The sequence below is a fragment of the Aulonocara sp. 'chitande type north' Nkhata Bay genome, linkage group LG6, assembly GCF_057382095.1.
Source record: "Aulonocara sp. 'chitande type north' Nkhata Bay isolate Kocher_YH1m ecotype deep benthic linkage group LG6, A_spYH_male_GT1.1, whole genome shotgun sequence".
Taxonomy (NCBI): domain Eukaryota; kingdom Metazoa; phylum Chordata; class Actinopteri; order Cichliformes; family Cichlidae; genus Aulonocara; species Aulonocara sp. 'chitande type north' Nkhata Bay.
Window position 1 is genome coordinate 35,096,419 of NC_141349.1, and position 21,205 is coordinate 35,117,623.

The 21,205-nt window shown below is 40.1% G+C and overlaps 2 protein-coding genes across 3 annotated transcripts; one reads left to right on the plus strand and one right to left on the minus strand.

Annotated features, from left to right (window-relative positions):
• Positions 1-227: 227 nt before the first annotated feature.
• LOC147328313 (mitochondrial adenyl nucleotide antiporter SLC25A24-like) lies at positions 228-16,836 on the minus strand. 2 transcript variants are annotated; one of them, XM_086296585.1, is made up of 12 exons: positions 16,351-16,836; positions 13,562-13,779; positions 8,879-9,002; positions 8,706-8,793; positions 7,178-7,289; positions 6,883-7,041; positions 6,599-6,751; positions 5,188-5,301; positions 4,896-5,063; positions 4,668-4,815; positions 3,479-3,661; positions 228-3,082 (listed from the first exon to the last, which is right to left on the minus strand). In XM_086296585.1, exons 2-12 carry the CDS (start codon positions 13,754-13,756, stop codon positions 3,072-3,074), a joined length of 1,455 nt encoding a protein of 484 aa, XP_086152711.1. In that variant the 5' UTR covers positions 13,757-13,779; positions 16,351-16,836; the 3' UTR covers positions 228-3,071. The 2 variants fall into 2 exon arrangements, with proteins under 2 accessions (XP_086152711.1, XP_086152710.1); XM_086296584.1 differs by having other exon boundaries at positions 228-3,661; positions 16,351-16,834.
• On the plus strand, positions 15,877-21,074 carry LOC147328314 (regulator of G protein signaling 5). Its single transcript, XM_086296586.1, has 5 exons — positions 15,877-18,594; positions 18,680-18,736; positions 18,825-18,877; positions 20,210-20,373; positions 20,453-21,074. The coding sequence occupies exons 1-5, from the start codon at positions 18,551-18,553 to the stop codon at positions 20,618-20,620; spliced, it is 486 nt and encodes a 161-aa protein (XP_086152712.1). The 5' UTR covers positions 15,877-18,550; the 3' UTR covers positions 20,621-21,074.
• Positions 21,075-21,205: the final 131 nt, after the last annotated feature.

Below are 21,205 nucleotides of genomic sequence, written 5' to 3' on the forward strand. Positions count from 1 at the left end.
ATTATTATCAACTGTTCCCAATTGAACAGTCTTGACTATTAGAAGAACTAAATTATATAAGGTAAGGGCCACAATTCTGATTAAAAAAAAATCCTCATATTGTATTGCAAATTAAGAAAAATCTGACAATTTCAAAGATTTGGAAACATTTAAAAACTCACTCTTCACTGGCGTTCAACAGCTTCTAGACTGCAATGAAGTGCTCTCCTGGATAACCGCAGGAAATTATTTGGAAATTCACAAAATAATTACTTCTCATAGGAAACGGTAAGTACAAACCCCACAAACAATTTTTCATTCATTAAATTTGAATTTAATTGCATAATTGCTGTATATCAGGTAAAAATAACAAGGTGGGGTTTACTAGGAGTGTTCTTAAAGTCTGACTTTCATCTTTTAACACACTGTCACCAAATACAAGGAGCATTCAATAAACACAAATTACAAAGTTTATTTAGTTCACTGCTTTCATTTTATTTCTCATTGATACATATTTTGATATTGAGAAAAAATGTTCACTTGCATTAAATACTATTATTGTTTCATGATACAGACAAAGATAAGTCTTAGTATAGTGTTTATGAAAATACTGTACATGGCACTGGCCCATGTGGTAAGAAAGCATTCAAATACCTCTCTGCATAAGAACAGTGACATTACCCATGAGCATTTAGCCAAAGAAGTTATCTGAAACAATCTGTGCTCCTTGATATGGCTTTGGCAGTTCATCTTCTGTAAAACATAAAGTCTTTGGGTGTGCTTTATTCAGTTGTAACTCTTCTAGAAAATGCATGGCAGAGTGCCTCTTCAGTAGTTTTTTTTTTCAATACCTATTGCTTTGCTTTACTAATTGTGGCCCTTTTAAGTCAGGAGTGTACCTCCACCCTACATATTCCACATGTACAAGGACTGATCCCCCAAGCTCAGTTACTGTGTATACTGTTTAAGACATCACCTGTGGTGTACACACAATGGTTGGCAATACTGCAGTGTAGGTGCAATGTGTGCAGGGCTTTTTACTAACTTGATTTCCATGGAGTCCAGAAAACATGAGTATGGTGGCGGGGTGCGGTTTGTGGCGCAGCGGCAGGGGAGGGGTGGGGCAGAGGGTTCCGGGGCAGTGCCAGGGGAGCCTGACTGGCACTGTTGCCAGTCATCAGCTAATCGTGACCTCCCTTATTTACATAGTAGGACGTTGGGACCGGCAGTGTGAAGCAGAGAGAGAAATCAGAGGGACGCAGACGGAGGAAAGGGCACTGTAAAGTGTGACCACTAAATCACTAATTGTGAGAATAAACAGGGTTTGCACAGTTGAAACTGAGAGACTGGAGTTGTGTGGTGTGTTTCCCGTGACCACTGTGTTACAGTTTGTTCAACTTGCATTGAGTGTTTGTGTCTATTGTTTGTGTAATTGTGATTAGCAGAAGTTTCCACTTGCTGGTAAGAAAAGATGTGAAGACAGGTCTGTCTGTCCAAAGGATTGTACAACCGGCTTTGTTCAAGTCAAATGGAACCTTGATGTTACCGCAGGCTCAAGAGGAAGTGTTAACGATGCACCCACAAGGCTGTGAAGAATGTATCCTAAAGACACCACAGGCTACACCAGCCCAGCCAGTTTCAGAGGACTCAGGTGATGTGAGCTTTGTGTCGCTGGGTTGTGTTTTCAGTCAGCTATCTGCACAGTGGCACATCCGTGGCCTTAGGGGCCTTCTATTTGACCTGCATCCCTTTACCCGCCTCTGTATCGTCCTGCAAAGAGTTTAGGTTGAGTGACCCTCATCATTGTGGTCATCAGGTCTGTATCTTAGCAACATTTATCATCTCCTTTCACAGAGGCTGAGGCTTTAGGCCTGGCCTCTGAGTTTCCAGCCACAGCGTTGCCGAAGGCTCTTGGTCAAACAGGGTGGTGTGTTCGTATGACTACATAGTAGTTCAAGCAAAGTTGAAACAGAGAGTTCAATGTGAGACAGGTGGATTCCCTCATCTGCACAGCCCCTGACATTCTCCAGTTTCTACAAGTCCCTGTTAGCTTTGAGGGGACTGATTGCAGCCATGAAAACAACCTTTGCTGGTCGTCATAAACTAGCACCTGTATTGCCTGGTTGCCAAAAGTGCTCGTAGTGTTATGCTGTGCTGTTCTGCCATGGGATTTGGAGGTAATGGTTTTGTGTGCATGCTGGTTGTGGTGTCAGCTGTGAGAACGTCAGACCTTTCAGCACACAGGTAGTGTTGCAGCTGGCTGCCAGATTATGCAGGCGGTGCTTTACACAAAACCTCCATTTCACTTTAAGGCCTTGTTTTCAAGATGTATCTTTTTCAGACTTGTGCTCAGAGATCAGTAGGTGAACTACTCGTTGGTAATAGACCAGACTGCCTGGGAAAACCTGTCACTGGATTGTGGAGGTGACCTACTATTCATTTAAATGGGCAGTCCAGGACCTGCAGAATGCATGTCTTCCCTTTAGGAGTTCTCCCACCTCATGTGCTTTATTGCAGGATGTGTTTCTCACAGAAATTTTTTACAGGAGCCTTTTGGACGAACTTGTCCACTTTTACCAGATTTGACTGCTAAAAGTGACTTAATTGAAAAACACATGCTAGATTCTGTAGCACATGGCTCACATATGGTTGAGAATGATGTTGTTTTTTCACTGTAGCCAAGTGGCTTTCCTTACATTTGCAAGTAGGCGTAGTGCTTGGGAGAGGCAGCTAACCTTTGGTAGCATCTTGGATCAAAACCATGAGCATATGCTTATGTGTAGAAGAACTCTACAATCACACTAGTACTCAGCTGCCATTTTGTGCTACATTTGCTTCGTTTCCTAACTGTGTTTGTTACAGAGTCCTCATATACATGGAAAATGGGTGGAGAGAGAGCCTTGATACATAAGAGAACAGTTAGTTACTTTGTAACCTAGGTTCTCTGACTCTGTAGCCAATCAGTGATGTCTCTTAAAGAGTATCCCCATGGAGATCAGACCCCTTACATGTAAAATATGTGGGACTGGGAGACCCTGTAAGTCTCTCTACTTAGAGAGAATTGAGGAAATTGGATCAGCCCTCCATCTTCTCTAAGTACCACCTGGAAGAAAAAAAAAAATGTTGTAGCAATATAATATGGTTTTCAAGATCGACTATACCTTTTACCTGTTCTCAGTCAAGTTCATGCAAATCCTCATATGTCCAGGTCACTCCAGCAGCAAAATGTCAGTCTGTTAGCTTTCACACATCTGCTGACATGCATTGCAAAGCAATTACAGATCACATGTCACCTACATGTCAGAATTTCAAACAGATTACTGTATATATAACATACAGTATATATGTCGATTTCTCTCATCCTTATCTTCAAAATTCAAGACTTACATTCTCTTGTATCATTCAAAAGCCTGTCGACCCATGCACTTCCAACAGCTTGCAGGTAAAAAGCACCACAGTTTCTCCTTTTGCTACCCCTTTCCTTTTCCTACCCTCCTACCCTCTATATCCACTCCAAGGAATATCCTTGTGTATTCATAGACGACATAGGACACGCTCACAGCGGGGATGACTTTGAGCATGTTGGGAGAAATTCCTCGATAAAGTCCAGTGATGCCCTCCTGGCTCAAAATGGTTTGAAGCAATGTCAGCATGGAGACTTTAGGGGCTCCCTTCACTGAAGCTGTTGGGAAAGTAAAGAGATGAGCCACATCAAGATCATTTTAACACAAGGGGCACAATATGGTCTTCATCTGATGGAGCTGAACATGTCAATCCTACATATTTCTGAACTTGTTATAAACACTAAGCAAACTCTGTTGAAAGAAAACTGAGCTAAAGACTCTGGAAAAAAGTTAAGAAATATACCTTGGACTAAGATGTTCTTTGTTTCCTTTTTTTGGTCTACTGTTTAAAAGCCCTCTGGTGGCTCGACATCTTGCTAACAGGCAGTTTATGATTCTGTTTTAAATTTATGTTTTACATTTATGCCATAAGTACACTGTAACCTGATTTGTATCTCCCTGGAAATCTAATGACATAGATGCATAGATGCAACCTGCGACTATTGTGATTGGCCTTTTCAGTACTGTTAATTTTTCCTGTGGATTTCCAAACAAATGGAAATAATTTGTTTCCCTATGACCAGAACAAATAGAAGGGACACAGGACACAGGAAAAAGGACCCAACACTTTATTTCTTTCTATTATGGCCGGGGCAACATATAACTAACTAACCCATAAAAACCCCCACGAAAGCATGAATTCTGCTAAAGAATTCGGCCACTTACGTAGGTTGCATCGTAGGCTTTACATAGATTTACAGCAGAAGGCTAAATTAGCCGTAAGACAGTTATTCGACTAAAGTGCACAACCCCTCAGAACCGTAATTGTCAATAACCAAAGCATATGACAATATTTCTTCGAGACGGCATCAGCTTATATTGTAGTACTTGTCCATTTCAGCTGTATTAGCACAATAAAAACAGTTGCCCTCATTACTTTATGCGATTATGTGCAGTTGATGCTTTGAATGATGCTTTACCATATGTATCGCCTGGAGAGTCACATCAAATCTTATAAATATAAAATTCATATATGAAGGAATTTCTTTGCACACCAGCATGTGTTGAAATTCCTCTCACTTGTCACTTATTTGTAACTGTGAGTACAAGCACGCGTATCCTCACCTTGCGCTTGCATTCGGGTACGGATCAGCGCCAAAGGGTAACTTGCCAGTTGTCCACAAGTGCTGGACACGGCACCACATCCAACCAGCACCGTGACCCCTGGGTCCACTAAACCTCTGTTCCTGTTCAGCCAAGAAAACTTCAGAGTCTGTTGAATAAAAGACATGAAAAGAAGGTCAAGACTAAGGAAAACACAGCGGGAGCTGTAGGTTTTCATGTCTCTCTGACCTCGTAGACAGCCAGATCGATGCCAGCGTAAGGGATAATACCCAGCAAGTTAGGTATATAGCCCTTGTAGAAGGCTGCGACGCCTTCTCTCTGTAGGATCTGTTTGGCACAGTCTGCTATTCCTGAGTATTGACCTGTTTTTCTCAGTGTGAGACGGGTCTTTAACACCTAAGGGGAAGAAGAGAGAAGGAAAAGAAACAGAAGCAGACAAAAGGAGAGAACTTGTTCATTTTCATTAAGTCTATAAAATGTGTTTTCTCAATAATATAAAAATATTCTTTATGTCTGTTACCTCCATTGGATAGATGGCTGTCTGAGCTGTTGCTCCAGCCAAAGAACCGGCAACGAATCTCTCATGTACTTTTAAAGTCCTAGATTCATTACTGCCACGCATCATTTTCTTGATCTGTGCAGAAATACATAATTTTTAAGTTAATAATGTGAAATGGTTGTACAATCAGAGAAGAAAGACAAATTATTTTGGCAATTATTGTTAATGTATCGTTAAAAAGTAAACTGAACAATAAGAATAACATGACTGTCAGCTTTTACATCTGTTCCATGCAAGCTTTGCTTTTAAGATGTCACCAAGCACAAAATGTCCAAGAAATTCAAGCCTTGAGTTGTGAAATTTTAAAAAAAAGATGACTGGTAGCTATCAGCAGCTTTCCTCAATATTGGATGCTAGAACAACTAAAACACTTGTAGAAAATCTACCTGGTAAAAAAGCAAAAAACAAAAACTGAAGGCCTGGTAATGGAAACAGCAAGGAAAGAGAGTAATAGAATCGAGAAATAGCACAAAGTGAGCCTCAGATTGGGTCAGTGGTGAGCACTCCAGGATTTGGAGGGTTTGTGGTTCTCAGAATTTCTAGTAGATCAGTAGGTAACGGAAGCTGAATGCCTGTTAGTCTAATACTGGAGTCCCATTGTTTTAGATCAGGTGCAACATTTACAGACCAGTAAAGCCACTGCATAACACCCCGTAAAAACACTTCCTTTCTTTTGAGGCAAAGAAAAAAAATCTTTGCCTTCATAAACAAAAGCAATAATTTTAAATTTAAAATGCAAGAGAATTTCACAAAATCAAATGTTTATTTATTCATATAATTAATGATTAAGGACAGTATAAACAGTATATTTACATCGCAGTTATGAAACAAAATTAGACGTAAAGTTTACACGCAAAACTGGTGCACGAGCGAGGGGAAAGCGTTTATTGTGTATAATAATACACAATGAGGAAGTCAACATTTTGGGTGACATCCTTAATGAGGAAACAACACTGTCATGTTTTAGAATTTAATGAGCATTTTCAGGAAAGCACCTCTCATTAGTTAAATCTTTTTTTTTTATTTGTACCACAGAAGGTTAAAAACATTGTGACTTTCTGCAGTCTTGTTGCCATGCAACCAGAATACAGTGAAGGAAATAATAGCCTGAGAAGTCCTGCATCTGTTTCTCACTTCCACGATATCTCGACCAAACTAGCTGCTGCTGGTTTGGATTCATATTCAATACAGAGAGAATAAATAAGAGAATATGTTTATTTTTCACAATGATCTAAATAGATCATTTAGAACGATTTAAATATTTGGACAAAGGAAAATAATAATAATAAGAGAATGATGAATCACGGTAAAGCCTTGAAAGAGTTAGGAGTGTAAGGTGAAAAATTGAATGTGTGTTCATAGTTTTCTCCACCTGTTCGTAAGCTGCAAACTTGATAGCAGTCTCCGGGGCAATTTTTAGGACATTGATTCCATTTCCCCTCCACAGAGACCAGATTCCTCCCTCTTTCACCATCGTCTGAAAATTGCTTAGCACATTCCCTTTAAAATCAGAGGAGCCGTGTACCTGGCAGAGTAAAGCAAGAAAGTCAATATTAAAGCATCAGAGCTCAAAAAAGACTTTTTATACATAAACAGTAACACATGGATGAATTCAGAGTGATCAGAGAGATAAGGCAGTAAGTGCACCAGTCTGACCTGTCGGAAGACTTTGAGCCTGTCTAAAGGGGCCGTTCCAGTCCGGGATACAGATCCGGCTATGGCTCCAGCCATCAGCTGCCGCCAGACAAACCCAGACTTCTTTTCCTCTTCTGAAAATTCATCTGGGACTGTCAGCTGCTCACCGATGTCCACCATCTACTGAAGCCATGCAGGTCAGAAGATGTATAAAAAAAAAGTAACAAGGAGTGGGGAATAAAAAAATATTTTGAATTCTTAACCGTGGTGTCAAACACACTGCATACTGTATGATAAATTTTGTTTCCGACTTTACCAATGAGCGTTTCCAATGGCACGCCACTTCCTCCATGTTAGTGATAGGGTTAAACAGGAAGTGGTCCCGCCACTCATTCCAGTTAATGGTCATTGTACCATCCTTATCTATACTGTGGAAACACATATAAATAAATATTAAAAAATAGATAAAAAGGTCATAAAATTCATATAAAGAAAAACACCAGAGACTGTACAACAAAGATGGACACAGCCACAGTGACATCACCCTCTGGTTAGAATGTCTGCAGGGTTCAGACACCTTACGTCTGAAACCACAGTAAGTTCATGTAAATCGATAAAAGTTCATCTTATTATTAACTACTACTACTACTATTAGTAGTTCAGCGGCTGCACTTCCTCTATGTCCTGAGGAAGAATAACCTGGACCAGAACCTGCTGCTGGCATTCTACCGCTCCTCAGTGAAGAGTGTGCTCTAGTACTGCCTGGGCGTTTGGTATGCAGGGGTCACAGCTGAGAACAGGAAGGCTTGCCAGAGGGTAATTAACACTGCCCAAAAAATCATTGGCTGCCCTCTGCCACCCCTTGAGGCCATCGCCAGCTCCTCCTGTCTCAGGAAAACCAGGCCCATCACAGGTGACCCCTTGCACCCAACCCACCCCCTGTTTGACCTGCTGCCCTCTGGCCAGCGCCTCAGGTCAATCAGGTCTCACACCTCCAGACTCACAAGCAGCTTCCTCCCCTGGGCAATTCAGACTGTCAACAAACACTATACACCCTGCCCACCAATCCTGCCTCCCTAGTCTGAGCCATGGTCGGAGTAACCTTCATCACTATGGACTCTTTTCAGACCAAGTCTTTTCTTTGCACTACTACTGAGCACTTTGCAACTATTTTGTTGTCCAATGTTTCAATCGTTCTCTTATTTTTGGATATTTTTCTCTTGTTTTCTATTTATTCCTGCTGTCTACTATTTATATTTTATCCCAGCAGGACAGTTGGTGTAGAGCACCTACAATTTTGTTGTAAATGTACAATTACAATAAAGGGCTATTCTCATCCATTCTAAAGACTCAGTTTCATTAGTGTGGAGATCTCTTCATATTCACGTTTTCAACTCTCTGAATGTTCTTCAGATCATGTTTTCAATATCCCCTTAAAATAATCCACTGATTCAATCAGTTTAGTTTTTTTAAAATATGAGGCTAAAATCAAGGTTTTATGGATAAAAGACAGCTTTTGTAAATACTACAAATCTCCCTCCTCTCCATCACTGGGCCAGAGTGAGGATTGACTCCAGCAAAAATTGACATTATATCTTCCACAAAACTAAATCTCTAGGTTAGAGAGTAACTAACAAACCTGTAACAATGGGTCACTGTGACTGAGGTGATTGAACAGCTTCTAAAGATTCTCCCCAGTTTGGTTATAGAGCATAGTCAGTGGCTTAATATTGAAAGTGTCACGCTGCTCAACCTATTAGAAATGGTGGCAGGTAGTATTTTTGATGATAGACAGGGATCGTAGGAATTATTAATGCAATATGGATTACTGATTGATAACATACCTTAACAAAATCCTGTTGGCATCCTCCAAGCTAATATTCACACCAATGTTGCGAAGAGAGACCTGAATCTCTGTTGCATCTATGCGACCTGCAGATATCCACAAGTCACAGGGGTTGAGTGAGAGACGAGTGAGATAATTACAAAAACTATCATGTTGTGATCTGATACAGACCATCGTTGTTATTGTCCAGGCTGCGAAACATGTCTTTAAGCTGCTTTTCATGGCTACGAAGATACTGAGTGAACTCTTCTAAGTCCAGGACTCCATCACGGTTGGTGTCTCCGGCCTCCACGATCTGACAGCAAGGACGTGATGTAAAACAACATTTGGTCAAGAACAAAAAACAGGTCTTTAAACAAGTGTAATTACACAGTGCTGCTTGGTCCTTAAAAGTATACTTTTACTTTTACTTGAAAGTATCCGGACCAAAAATGGACTTTAGCCTGTCTACACATTACTACAAAGACAGTGTGTTTGTAGTTCTCCACAACAGCATAAGGTTGCTTCAGCTTATCAGAGCACACAGAGCTGAGGTGACCTTGACAGCAAAGAAATATCTCCTCACAAAAGTCCAGCAGCCTCTGGGCTTTACATAAACTTTGCAATCTGTTGGGAAAATATGGCTGATAGGTGTTGTGCAGTCAAGGAAATATGTGTTAAATGAAATGCTTTTCTCCCAAGAAGGATCGGTTCATCTGTTTTAAAAAGTCAAAAAGGCTGTTTTATAAACTAAAACTATTAATTGAACTTTACACATCCAGCTAATAGTTAATTTAAGCTGTGAACAGAATTATTTTTAAGGTATTCACCATACTCGAAGATTTAATGGGCCACTTCAATGTTTATTTCTATTAGTGTAGCTTGCATGATTCACAGTTTACATTTTTTTTCCATTAGAAGCACATATAAAGGGTCCAAAAGACGTACACTGAGAATCCCAGCTGCACAAAAACAGCCAAGCAATGACGCGATCAAGACCATTCGGATTTTCCAATATTTCCAGTGTTTGTTAACTTCACTGTCTACTAATATCTCTCGAAACTGTGTCCAAAATTTAGTTTAATAAACAGTTTCTAATGAATGAACTGCAGATAAACAACGCACCGATTTTCCCTTAAATCTGTTAGTGGATATTACCTCCTTAGTGATGCCGGCAACTTTTTCATCTTTAGCCTGTGGCGATGACACCATGTGGATTGTAATCAATCAACGGTTTCATGTAAATGTAAAGGAGTTTTTATCTGAATTTTAATTGATTATAAACAATCATTTATCTGCTGAGTATTTACGTTTGTCAGAACTGACACAGTTTCATATCTTATCAAGTTAAAAAATGATAGACAAATTTGTTGTTTGCAATCTAGAAGTTTTGAAATTTTAGAAAACATAAAAAGAAAAAAGAATGTTTGGACTTTTTCACATACTGTATGACATTTATCTGTGTGCAGCTCCTCAGTCTATAACAAGCCATTTCATTCTGATTGGCTGCCCCTCATGAAGAGAAAACAATAGTCTCTTATGTGTTCACTGTAAGAGCTGTATGACTTACAGTGAACACATTTATGTATGCTGACTTTACCATGACGTTATCATTTGAAATTTTGGCCATGTGTGTTATGAATGTCCACAAAAGGTTTGGATGACTAGTATGCCACCCTGCAACCCTTACTCTCCTTACAGTTACAGCTACACCCCATTTTTCCAAAACTTTGGTGTCCATCTCTGTTTTATGTAGTGGCTCAAATAACAATAAGAATCCCTGTCTAGTTACCTAAAAAGTAACTCTGTCGCAGAAATATTCTTGGAAAAACAGGGGCCAAAACACACTGAAAGTAGAGAGTGAATTACACAGAAGCAGTGATAAATGTTACAGGAGAAAAAGAAACTGGACAATTATCCATGTGTAGAGAGATCAAGCATATGACAGAGCAAAAGGTTACTAATCTCAGCTTACAAAGTCCTGCTCCTTCGACCAAAATAGCATCCCGCTGCCCTTTACATGTGTGCAAAGACAGACACTCACACATTAAATCTTACCCTAACATAAGCCTCAAACTCTGAAATAAACCATATTATGCTTGCAGCCCTCTTAATTCACAAAGAGGAGCAAGGAGCTTACAGTTTTCACACAGTCCAGGCGAGAGAAGAAGCAGAACTAGAAGAACTGATGAGTTCTCTTGGTGACCCAGACACTTTTTACCAAAACAAACACTCAAAGAGAGAAGAGAGACACCGTGTGTGCTTTCTCAATACAAATCCATGCTGTTTATGTTCTCTGCTGCTGCTGCTGCTGCTGCATAAATAGTAAGGATGCAGATAAGATGGAACTAGAAGGTAAAGGGAGAAGGGCAGAGATTTTGCCTTTCCTGGTTGTTTAATGTAAAGAGAAGAGGAAAGATGAACGGGTGCTATTCTTAATGAATAGAAAGTGTGCAGGAAGGTGAAATTTAGACACAGTTTCTCCTTCCCACAAAAACCCATGCATAAGCAGGTTAAACCACTGAGTTAAACAATGACCTTCCAACAGTAGAGCAACAAGTAATGGCAAAAAAGCACTGAAAAGCTGAATTACTGAGGTTTTATCTGAAACCAGCATCTGGTTTAAAAATCTTTCTTTACAACTAAACTGACTTGATGTGACCTTTAATGTGAAGTGGCTGCTGGTACTACAGAGTGCCCTCTACTTATGTTTGCCATTTACAGAGACCAGCCCTCATGAGTCCTCTAATGCACCTTGACTTCAATATACAAAAATGGCAAATGGCAAAGCCCAAAAGTAGAAGCCTGCTGGAGGATTTTGGTGGATATATTCTCTCTCGAGTGTGATCTGTTGTAGAGACAGTAGGCCACCTGGGGACCAAAGTTATCATCTAAAACTAAAATTAGATGTGGAAAAACCAAAGAAATAACAAAAGCATAATTGCAGGCTTACAAAACTATCTAAAATAAAAGAAATACAAAGCTGAAATGTCTTCACTTTCATTCTTATCTACTTGTTTAACCCTTTAAGACCTACCATAGAACCAAGTTCGCCAGAGCTTATATTATATTTTTACATGCTGTGGAGCCATTTTTGGGAGCATTTCAAGTTGCTATACATCAATACAACCATTATAGCCCAAACTTTAATAATATGTCTGCATTAGGTGCATTGTAATTACATAAATTGCAAAAAAGTGCAATAAACTACAAAAATATTGAAAATCGTTTTTGTTTTTTTAACATATATTTCTAGTTAGAGAAATTTAAGAGGCTTATCCCTCAAAACTGTAAATACAAAAAAGTTGGACAAACTAGTTTCCCACCACAAGAAATTTATTTTAAGTGTCTTCATAGTTTTATTTTTGAAATACACCAATTTTCATACACTGCAGGAAAAACGAAAATAAATATTATAGTGCAAATATGCAAAATAACAGCATATGCATCAAAATAAACTATTTCCAGCAGTGCAATATGAGTCGTAAGCATCCCAGAAACAACACAGAAAATCATAAACTCAAACATAACTTTTAAAAACACAAGTGTAGGCTCATAAGGCCCCAATCGTAAAAAACTACATTTCCGCAAAATTACGTCACTTCCGGTTTCGGGCAGGTCATGGCGGACATGCGACAGTTCACGCTGATGGACGTAGGAAGTGTTACAAACAGCTGATCGGATCGGCAAAGCGTGTTTCTGGAATATTATGTTTTTGTTGCTGCAAGTGCTTTTTATGCAGTTTTTGCAAAGCTATATGTGGAAGGAAACTGTGACCGAGGACAAGCTGATGGCATAAGATGTAAGTACAACTCCTCTGGTTTCATATGCAAAAAAAATTATTGCGCTAGCTTACGTGGTTGCAGTGCTACCGGGATTTAAAAATAGTTACGCAAAATGGAGCGTGCCCGCTCCGACCGGCTTTAAAGGGTTAAAATCTTCGCTATAACCACCCTGAATAAATGTATTGCACGCTCAGTCATAAAGGTAAGGAAAGTTGAGTTCCCAGAACGTTGATCCTGTTTACCTGGACATTGCATTTCTCAACGTCCAGGTAAACAGAATCAACTTTCTGGGAACTCAACTTTCCTTTTTCCAGGATTCAGCTGGGTGGAAATGTGTAATGAGACTGGGAAGACAATAGGACTCTCCCACTCTGCTAGGAACCATTTTGAGCTTAAATTATGCTTCAGCGGGAAATCTGCTTCATAATTTATGATGTAACTGGAAACTCCTTTTAACCCTACGGTGTAACATTCCACGTAATCTGATGTGCACCTCCCAAGAAATGTAGCTACATTTAGGGTCAACGCAGCTCGCAAAGACTGAATGACGTGGAAGGTTGAAGTGTAGAGTCGTTTATCAAAATGGCCCACTATTTGTGTGCATGTTAGGTAACAAGATTTTTAAAGAGCATAGAGCAGATAAGGAATGATTTATTGACTGTTTAATGGTAAAACTGTGTCAGATGGTAAATGGACTGGTTCTTATATAGTGCTTTTCTGTTTTATCTGAGCACTCAAAGCACTTTAGACAACTTGCACATTCACACAAGCACTTTTTTCTAAGCGCTTACTATCTAACATTCACAGAAATTCATACTCCCATGGATGCATCGAAGAGCAACATGGGGTTAACGTCTTGCTCAAGGATATTTGGCTTGCAGACTGGAGCAGACTGGGATCAAACCGCAAACCTTCCAGTTAGTAGGTGACCTGCTCTACCACCTGAGCTACAGCCACCCAGACGGCTAGCTCCTAAAGACCAAAACAGTCTGATCACTGACATTGGGAGGTGTCTAATGTGAACTGGCAAATATCTGTAGAAAATGAACCCATTTGTAATGCACAGTATCACTGTATGCTGCTGTATTACCTTCTCTACTGAGCCTTTGGAAAGCCCCTGGTCTGCCAGCCCTCTCCGCAGTTCAAGGATGTCAATGTGTCCATCTTTGTTGATGTCCAGCTGTTCAAAGAGTTCAGCCCAGCGCTGCTCCCGCTCCTCGTCTGGACTAGAGGATTCACTCTCCTGGCAGTGCACCCAGGGGAACCAAGTCCACTGGGGTCCCATGACTGGTCACCAGTCAGAGTTAGCTGATAAGATACAGGGGCACCAGTTCAGTATCCACAGCCTGACACAGAACAGTATGTCTGTTTATCTGTGAATACCTCAAACTTTCATTTGTACAACAAACTATTCAGTTATCAAAATTAAGTTTTGTTAATGAGAGCATTGCAACCCATTAGGGTCAGTAAACTGAAGCTTATGGGCTGCAAAGAAAGAGACCAAAAACAATCGAGAAAATTATTAAAACTGACTGCAAACAGTTGTTATCTGGTTGGCGGGTTTTGCAGAGGCAGCAAATGTAATATTAAGCAGAAACAGGGGCACAGCGCAGGACCCTGGACCCCAATCATAACCAGTCTCTGTGGGCCCCCTTTCTTTCTTGATCTGTATCTTTCAGTGTAGCTAATAATTAACTGTTCATATTCTGCATTTGATTAAAAAAAACAAAAAACAAAACTATGATATGTCCAATAGTCTGCCCACCTTAAAATCTCCCCATGTTTGGATCCTCATCTCATAACATACTGTAGCCTGTATAAGCCTCTTAACCTTCTTACAGCCTAACACTGTTTTCAGCCTGTTTAGTGCTAAGGTACATTAGAGGTCTACCCAGATCACTGAGACACACTAGAAGTTGTAACAATGTGAGTATCCTGATAATTGTGAAAGTTTAAATAAGTCTCCCAGCTTCCGCTAAGGAGCTCTTTTGGAAGAAAGCGAAAATACCTTGTGTGGGGCCAGTGACTGTAATAAAGGGGGGCCTCATGTCCTTGCAGTGATTGGTCTGTTGAATAGACGTGGTAGTGGTGGAGCTTCTGTGATTAGTCACACCAGAGGGCGTTTCCACATAGTGAGAAATAACTACAATTACAGTCCTTTGGTTGTGTAGGCTGAATAACAGAATAATGAAATCCATTCAATTTAATGATATATGTGATAAAATAATATATAACAGCCACTTTCTGTTGGTATTTATTTCACGTTTAAAGCAGAAGTTAAATATATCATATAAGGAAGTCTACTGTTTTTGCAGATATATATCGGGTGGTTTTGGAACATATGACAATCTTTGTGGGTGTACAAAGAGGTGGTGGTGTACAGCAAACAGCAAAAGCTGAATAAACGCACCCATAAAAGTGTCTACATAATTTTCTTTTTTAAATAAGAAGCAGTGTCACTGTGGTATTTTAAAAATGCTGTTTTATCAGCCTGAAAATCTCACTGTCTAATTGCTGAGAGTCACTGGTCCAGCATATCACGAAGACACTTGGCATTAGTGTGGCTAAGCTTTCAGTTGAAACTATTCTGGATAGAAATGATTGTTTGGAATAACTCTGAGTTGCCGTGATGTGACCTCAGTTTGTGTTACATTTTGCAGATCATTTGGAGAGGGGCCTGGGGCTGCTTCACTCACTCTGACTGTTTCTGAAATGAAAGGCCATGTGTTTCATACTGTTGGTTGTAAGTTGTACTGGGTCATTTTGGTAGATGTCACATCTGAAACTGGCTCACTGTCTTTAACAATTGCTAAACCATCCTAAGCCTGTTATCTGTGCTCTGCTAACCTTTGTTAACAGCTGACTCCCCTCACTTTGCCTTCCCTCCTTTGTTGATTCATGCCATTAGCTGTCACTTAGATACAATAAATTAGTGGTGTAAAAGCGAGGCCAAGGAGGTCAGCTTCATTTGTATAAGGTGAATGTAGCACCTCTACACCTCTAGTAGAGCCTCCACTATTTTTGAGAAATCAAAATTCAGTCACCAAGCTGATGCATTCAGGCAATTTAACTATGACTAATTTACTTACGGATGAAACACAGCAAAGGAAAAACAAACATTTCATTCCAAGCTAGAAAAGGCTCCTCCTGCCACCGAAGAGCTTTAACCCAAAACTAGATGCCCCTGAGCAGAGATAACACGAGGAGGAAGCTTCAGATGTAAACTCACTATTTTGCAGTTTTAAACCTCAAATTTATTTATTTTTTTTGTGTGTGTGTGTGTGTGTGCATTGTATCTGTTGATAACAGGCAGCCGTCACAGTTTTGTTTACAAAGCCTTGATGATAGGTAGAGATTACATCTGGCAGGGTTAAACTGGGTGTACTGTAGCTGTTACATAGTGTTCCTGTTATAAAACACCATTTGAAATGAATAGAGTTGAACGCTATTATTCATAGTGGATGTGTAGTCGATTCAGTCGAGTCGAGTGTGTATTGTAGTTGAGTTTGCAGCACAGGACGTAGTGTGAGTTGTGTAAGGCGCTGTTACTGTGCCCACCCTGTTAATCTGATAGGCTACGATTAGCCTATTTTGAAAAATGAATGCAAGCAGCAGGGCATGTGGGCATCGAGTGGAACGTTTACTAAATTTGTAACCTAATACTGATGTGTTCGAACACTCTCCAGTAACTGAGTTACTGGTTATTACCGGTAAACTGGGAATGCCATGAAATACCCCGGCTCACATGTTCATCCACATACACAACAGCATTTTATCCTTTAAATACATGACAACACCTTTCACTTGATCCTCACAGCGTTACGCACGCTGTTACGGTCTAATTATAACATCTACGAGACCATTTTGAGGCGCACTCACAGTGTGTTTATCTGCAGACCGACTCGCCGCCCATGCTCGGGCGGATGCGGAGGATCAGGACGCAGGAGAAACCGGCAGGTCCGCTCAATCCTAAAACAGCACTGGAAACCACGCAAGCGGGCTCCCCTTGGCTTCAGCGGGTCTCCGTGTTCTGCGGCGCTTGGCGCTGCGTCTTGCAGATTTCTCAGACACTCTTGTTGAGGAAGCAGGAAGCGACCGAAACACGCAGTCGTCCTCCTGCTGCTGCTGCTGAAGCCTTCTGGTGGAGAAGTGTCCGATCCGTGTGTGTCCGCAGTGTACTCAGAGTGTGAAGCCGGCAATTTATTTTGCGTCAATAAAAAGAATTATTAACTGTTTACGACAAGGACTTCTCACATGACATCAGCTAGAGCCCCTGGGCCAGATTCTAAATAAATACTAAGATCATCAGTCCATGGTTCCCTAATGCTTATAACAGGCTAATACATTTAGGTCCATAAGTATTTGGACAGTGACAGTGTTCTTAGTTTTGCCTCTGTTCACCACCACAGTGGCCTTTCAAACAGCCATGCTGTAATTAAAGTACAAATTCCTTATATTTAAAGTTATGTTAATTTGTCCCTTTACTATTGAGCAATATGATTAAAAATGGCGGCACTTCCTAAACAGTTAATGCAGTACTTTTGTGAAATCCCTTGACTTAAAGCTGAAAGCCTGCACAGAATTGTATATCACTGAAAAACATTCTGCTAAATGAGCTTCTTTACCTTCAATGTACTTTGCGAACGGTTTTTAAAGGCTGGACACTTTCGTGCATGCTGGATTTTAACTATACTAGTTTGACTTTTTAAAAATACTTTGAGTATTCACGTGCATAACCACTCTCTGTTTATTTTAACACAGTATATTACCTAAAATTATTCAAGGTATTTCAACAATTCCGCTGTTGGGCACAAGGTGTCCCCTTCTTCGTTATTTTCAGTGTGTTTGGAGGTTTCAAGTTTCCAAATCACACGTGACTGGCTTCCACACTAGTTATGTCACAAAATTCCTGCTTCTTCCCTGCAGCTCTTGAAGATGAGCACGGAGATTTTATAACCTATCACAGCTGGCAAAAGCATAAGGTCGAAGGAAAAAAAGGAATCACTAACATGTAGAGAGGATATTCGTGCATGTTCAAGTCATTAATTTAAACAGTGAAGATAACCGAATGCACTGATATGTATTCATAAATGATATTTCTCTCCAGGTGAGACAGGAACATCAATGAACAAGAACACAGCTGGGGATCTTTCTGAGTATCTCAGATAATTTGGGATTTTCCTCACAGCGTCTAATGAAACACCAGTATTTAAAAATTAGTTGACTCATGTGTGCAAATGTTTAACCAACCAGTGTCATCTTTTCATTCAGGAGGAGCACGACATAATCTGCAGGCCTCCCATACGTCACATTATTCAAACAATGGAAGTTATGATTCAACAGAAGCATTTTTGTCTCTATGTGTCTCTGATTTGATTTTTACAAATTTACAGTAATATGGAGTCGATCAGAATTTGGCACAAAGTTTTAGCTCTCTTTTTAACATTATTTGCAGTGACATACAGATGAGCACTGTCTGCAGAGAGCCACATAAGAGGGTTATAAAACAGCCAACTAACAAATTAGAAATGGAGAAGAAAAGCTGAACCTTATTTAATGATTTTGCCAGATGTTCCTCTAATTTTGTCCACCAGCTTGTCCATCATCATCTCCGGCCTGCAGATCTCAGACATTCTCCAGCGATGAGTGGTTGTGCCTGTCCACCTGCTCCTCCCTCATCACTTTATTCTTCTGTGATATAACTCTGCAGCCCACTCTGTGTTTCGTTTATGACACACTTTTAAGATGACAGGTGTACCCTGACCACTCATGTACACTCACACATGTGATTTTCCTACTATTATATTATATATTGACTGTGTTTGTATCTCTTGTTGACAGGACTACATGGCCTTTGAGCACGTATACAGCCTCTCATTCAACGGTTTTAATCTCTATTCACTTCCCATCTCCACACCTGCTGTTCTAATCGAAGCAGATTGACAGATCAGATAGCACACGGGCGGACTGCTGTATATAAGAGCAGCACGCTTTAGTCCAGGAGACTGGCTCGGAATAATTCTTCAAATACAGCTCGGTTAATTTTCCCTTTGCAGATCATTTAATACTAGCAGCTTCAATGTGTAGGGGGCTCTCCTACCTGCCTTCCTCATGTCTGGAGAAGTACGTGTTTATTTTTGATATTATGTTTTACATTAATAAATGAAACCCTGAGTTTGTTTTACATCTTCTTTTGTCTGTGTTTCAGGGCAAAAGAGATGCGGGTGAAGCTAAGCCACCTGGCTGAGACCCACCACAAGAACAAGTAAGTTCACTGAAACCCGTATTTTGAATAAGGAGTAAATCAGAGGAGCTGAAGCTACATTTCTGACTCCCTGTGCCCCTTTTATCAGGACTCAGGACGGAAGAATTCTGCAAGACTTGGAAACGCTGCTGAACAGCAAAAGTAAGATTCACTTTATTTTGCTTCTGAAGTCAGTCACCACTTTAATATTCAAACATGAAAAACAGCTCAATGTTACTGGAGGGTGAGGAGATTTGACCTTTTTCTGGTTAATTCTAGCACATCTTTACTGAGAAAGGTTAATCAGTCGTTTGCACAGGCAGCAAAGTGCTTTTATTTTGTACATAAGAACGCACACTGATATTTCAGCTAAAAATCTGAAGACATTAGGCATTATTATCACTAACATATAGTGTTCTTCCTTTTTAAAAATGTGACATGGTAATGTTTATTCAGGGTGCATCCTAACTGAACTGCTTTTTACTTTTTACTGAGTTAATTCTTATAATTAATTAATTGTAAAGTAAAAGTACCTTTACTTTTATACATCTATATCTCCTGTATTCTTAATACTCTAGATAGATGGTGAAAACCATCATATTACTGTTGGCTAATTTATTTTTTAGTGTTGCTAATGCTAACTTACTATTTAAAACAGTATGTATCAAAGGAAAGGCAGTCAGCTGTGTTTGACAACTGCATATTTTGTACTATTTAAGCCTCAATAAGGAGAATTAAGGTGAAATAACTGTTACGGATTCAAATATTGGGGATGGATACAAGAGGAAAAACCACAATAACCACACTGGTCCGGCCGGGTTGAGTCAAACGATGATTTTAATGATCACACGCGTGGGAGATGGACACCGTACGCAGACAGCATCAGATCTCAAAATGGTGGAGCATTGATCAAACTCTTATAGCCTCTAGTGGCCCCCACCTAATCATAAAAGCCTAAACATTCACATGCTTTCTCTCACACGGCGCCTAAGCTATGACCTTGGCTCCCTGTTTATCTGCTCCTGCTGAGATGGGGCAGAAAACTCCAGCATGTTCCGTTCTCTTCTAATCAGACAAATAAGGCGATGACTTTCTGCGAACAGTATTTCTTATAACTCAGCAGTATAATGCATCATAAAACAATATCATTCATTCACAATAAATCAGCAGTCTAATGTAATGCAAATCAGTTTAACAAATGCAATAGTTATCACCTTCTTCTAATTCAGGAGAATAATGCAAACTAAAACTACATAATAATTCACAATCTTTAATTAAGGGTCTAACATGGCATAAAATAATATTATAATCTCACATAACTCAATGTTAATTCCAGTGGCACAGTTTATCATAGGAACTGTGTAAAAATGGCTTTTAGAACAGTATTTTTGAATTTTTGTAACCAAGTAAAAACATGAAAAGCTCAGATGTTTAGCTGAAATTTGTGTCAAACCTGAACCGTTCTTCTAGCTCTTCTTTTCTTCTTCCTCTCAGGTGGTTTGCAGGCCTTTCGGGCGTTCCTGCGCTCCGAGTTCAGTGAGGAGAACCTTCAGTTCTGGCTGGCTTGCAAGGATTACAGGGTTTCCCCTTCAAACCTGCAGAAGAACAAGGCCTGCAGCATCTACAGCCAGTTTATCAACCCTGACGCTCCACAGGAGGTTGGTAGAGAGGAGCACACATCACTAAACAGCAAATGATGAAGAACAAAACTTATTTAAATAACTTTTCCCTCGTTAGGTAAACCTGGATGCTGAGACCCGGGAGGCTCTGCTGAGTGTGATGGACTCTCCATGTCCCAACACATTCAACAAAGCACAGCAGAGGATCTACAGTCTGATGGCCAAGGACTCCTTCCCTCGTTTCCTGCGCTCACATCACTGCATGGAGGCCGTTAAGGCTTTTTAAACATGCTCAGATTAGTTCTAGACCTGCTTTAGAAATAAGTGCTGGTGAATCTGTACTGCTTCAATTGTTGATTGTATTTTAGCAATTAATCTAACATATGTGATCATGTTAACCATAAGGTAGTGCTGTCCTTATATGCACAGTATACTATCAGTAAGCTTTAAGTCTGACGTTGTAACCTCATAATTATCAAACTTAAATGTAGGTGTTGCACCTCTGCATGGCTACAAATTAAATCCAGCAAAAGGATTTAAATAAATACCTCATAACAGAGAACTCTTGTACCTTCTCTGCGGTCTTCCTCAGCATCCTTTGTCCATCCCTCCTCTGCACACGTCTAAACCATTTCAGCCTTGCCTGTCTAACTTTGTCTCCAATCACTACAACGCATGTGCTTACGTTAGAAAAGCACCAGTAAACTTGCAACCATGTCCGATCATGCAGCTATTGTCAGCATGGCTGGAGTCTGACTGAGCCGAGGCATTTAAAAATGATTTTGCTGCTTTTATTTAACCTGTTTATATTTTCACTGTGATTTGGAAAAGGGTGTGGGGACCTGCCAATCATATTTAGTTGTCAGCGTGA

Excerpts from the sequence above, each read along its gene's own strand:
- LOC147328314 (XM_086296586.1), top strand. The coding sequence starts at position 18,551 with ATGTGTAGGGGGCTCTCCTACCTGCCTTCCTCATGTCTGGAGAA. Across the intron at positions 18,737-18,824 it reads GAGACCCACCACAAGAACAA|GACTCAGGACGGAAGAATTC; the intron begins GTAAGTTCACTG and ends CCCTTTTATCAG. Across the intron at positions 20,374-20,452 it reads ACCCTGACGCTCCACAGGAG|GTAAACCTGGATGCTGAGAC; the intron begins GTTGGTAGAGAG and ends TTCCCTCGTTAG.
- LOC147328313 (XM_086296584.1), bottom strand. The coding sequence starts at position 13,756 with ATGGGACCCCAGTGGACTTGGTTCCCCTGGGTGCACTGCCAGGAGAGT. Across the intron at positions 6,752-6,882 it reads GGCTCAAAGTCTTCCGACAG|GTACACGGCTCCTCTGATTT; the intron begins GTCAGACTGGTG and ends TTACTCTGCCAG. Across the intron at positions 5,064-5,187 it reads CAGCCATCTATCCAATGGAG|GTGTTAAAGACCCGTCTCAC; the intron begins GTAACAGACATA and ends TCTTCCCCTTAG.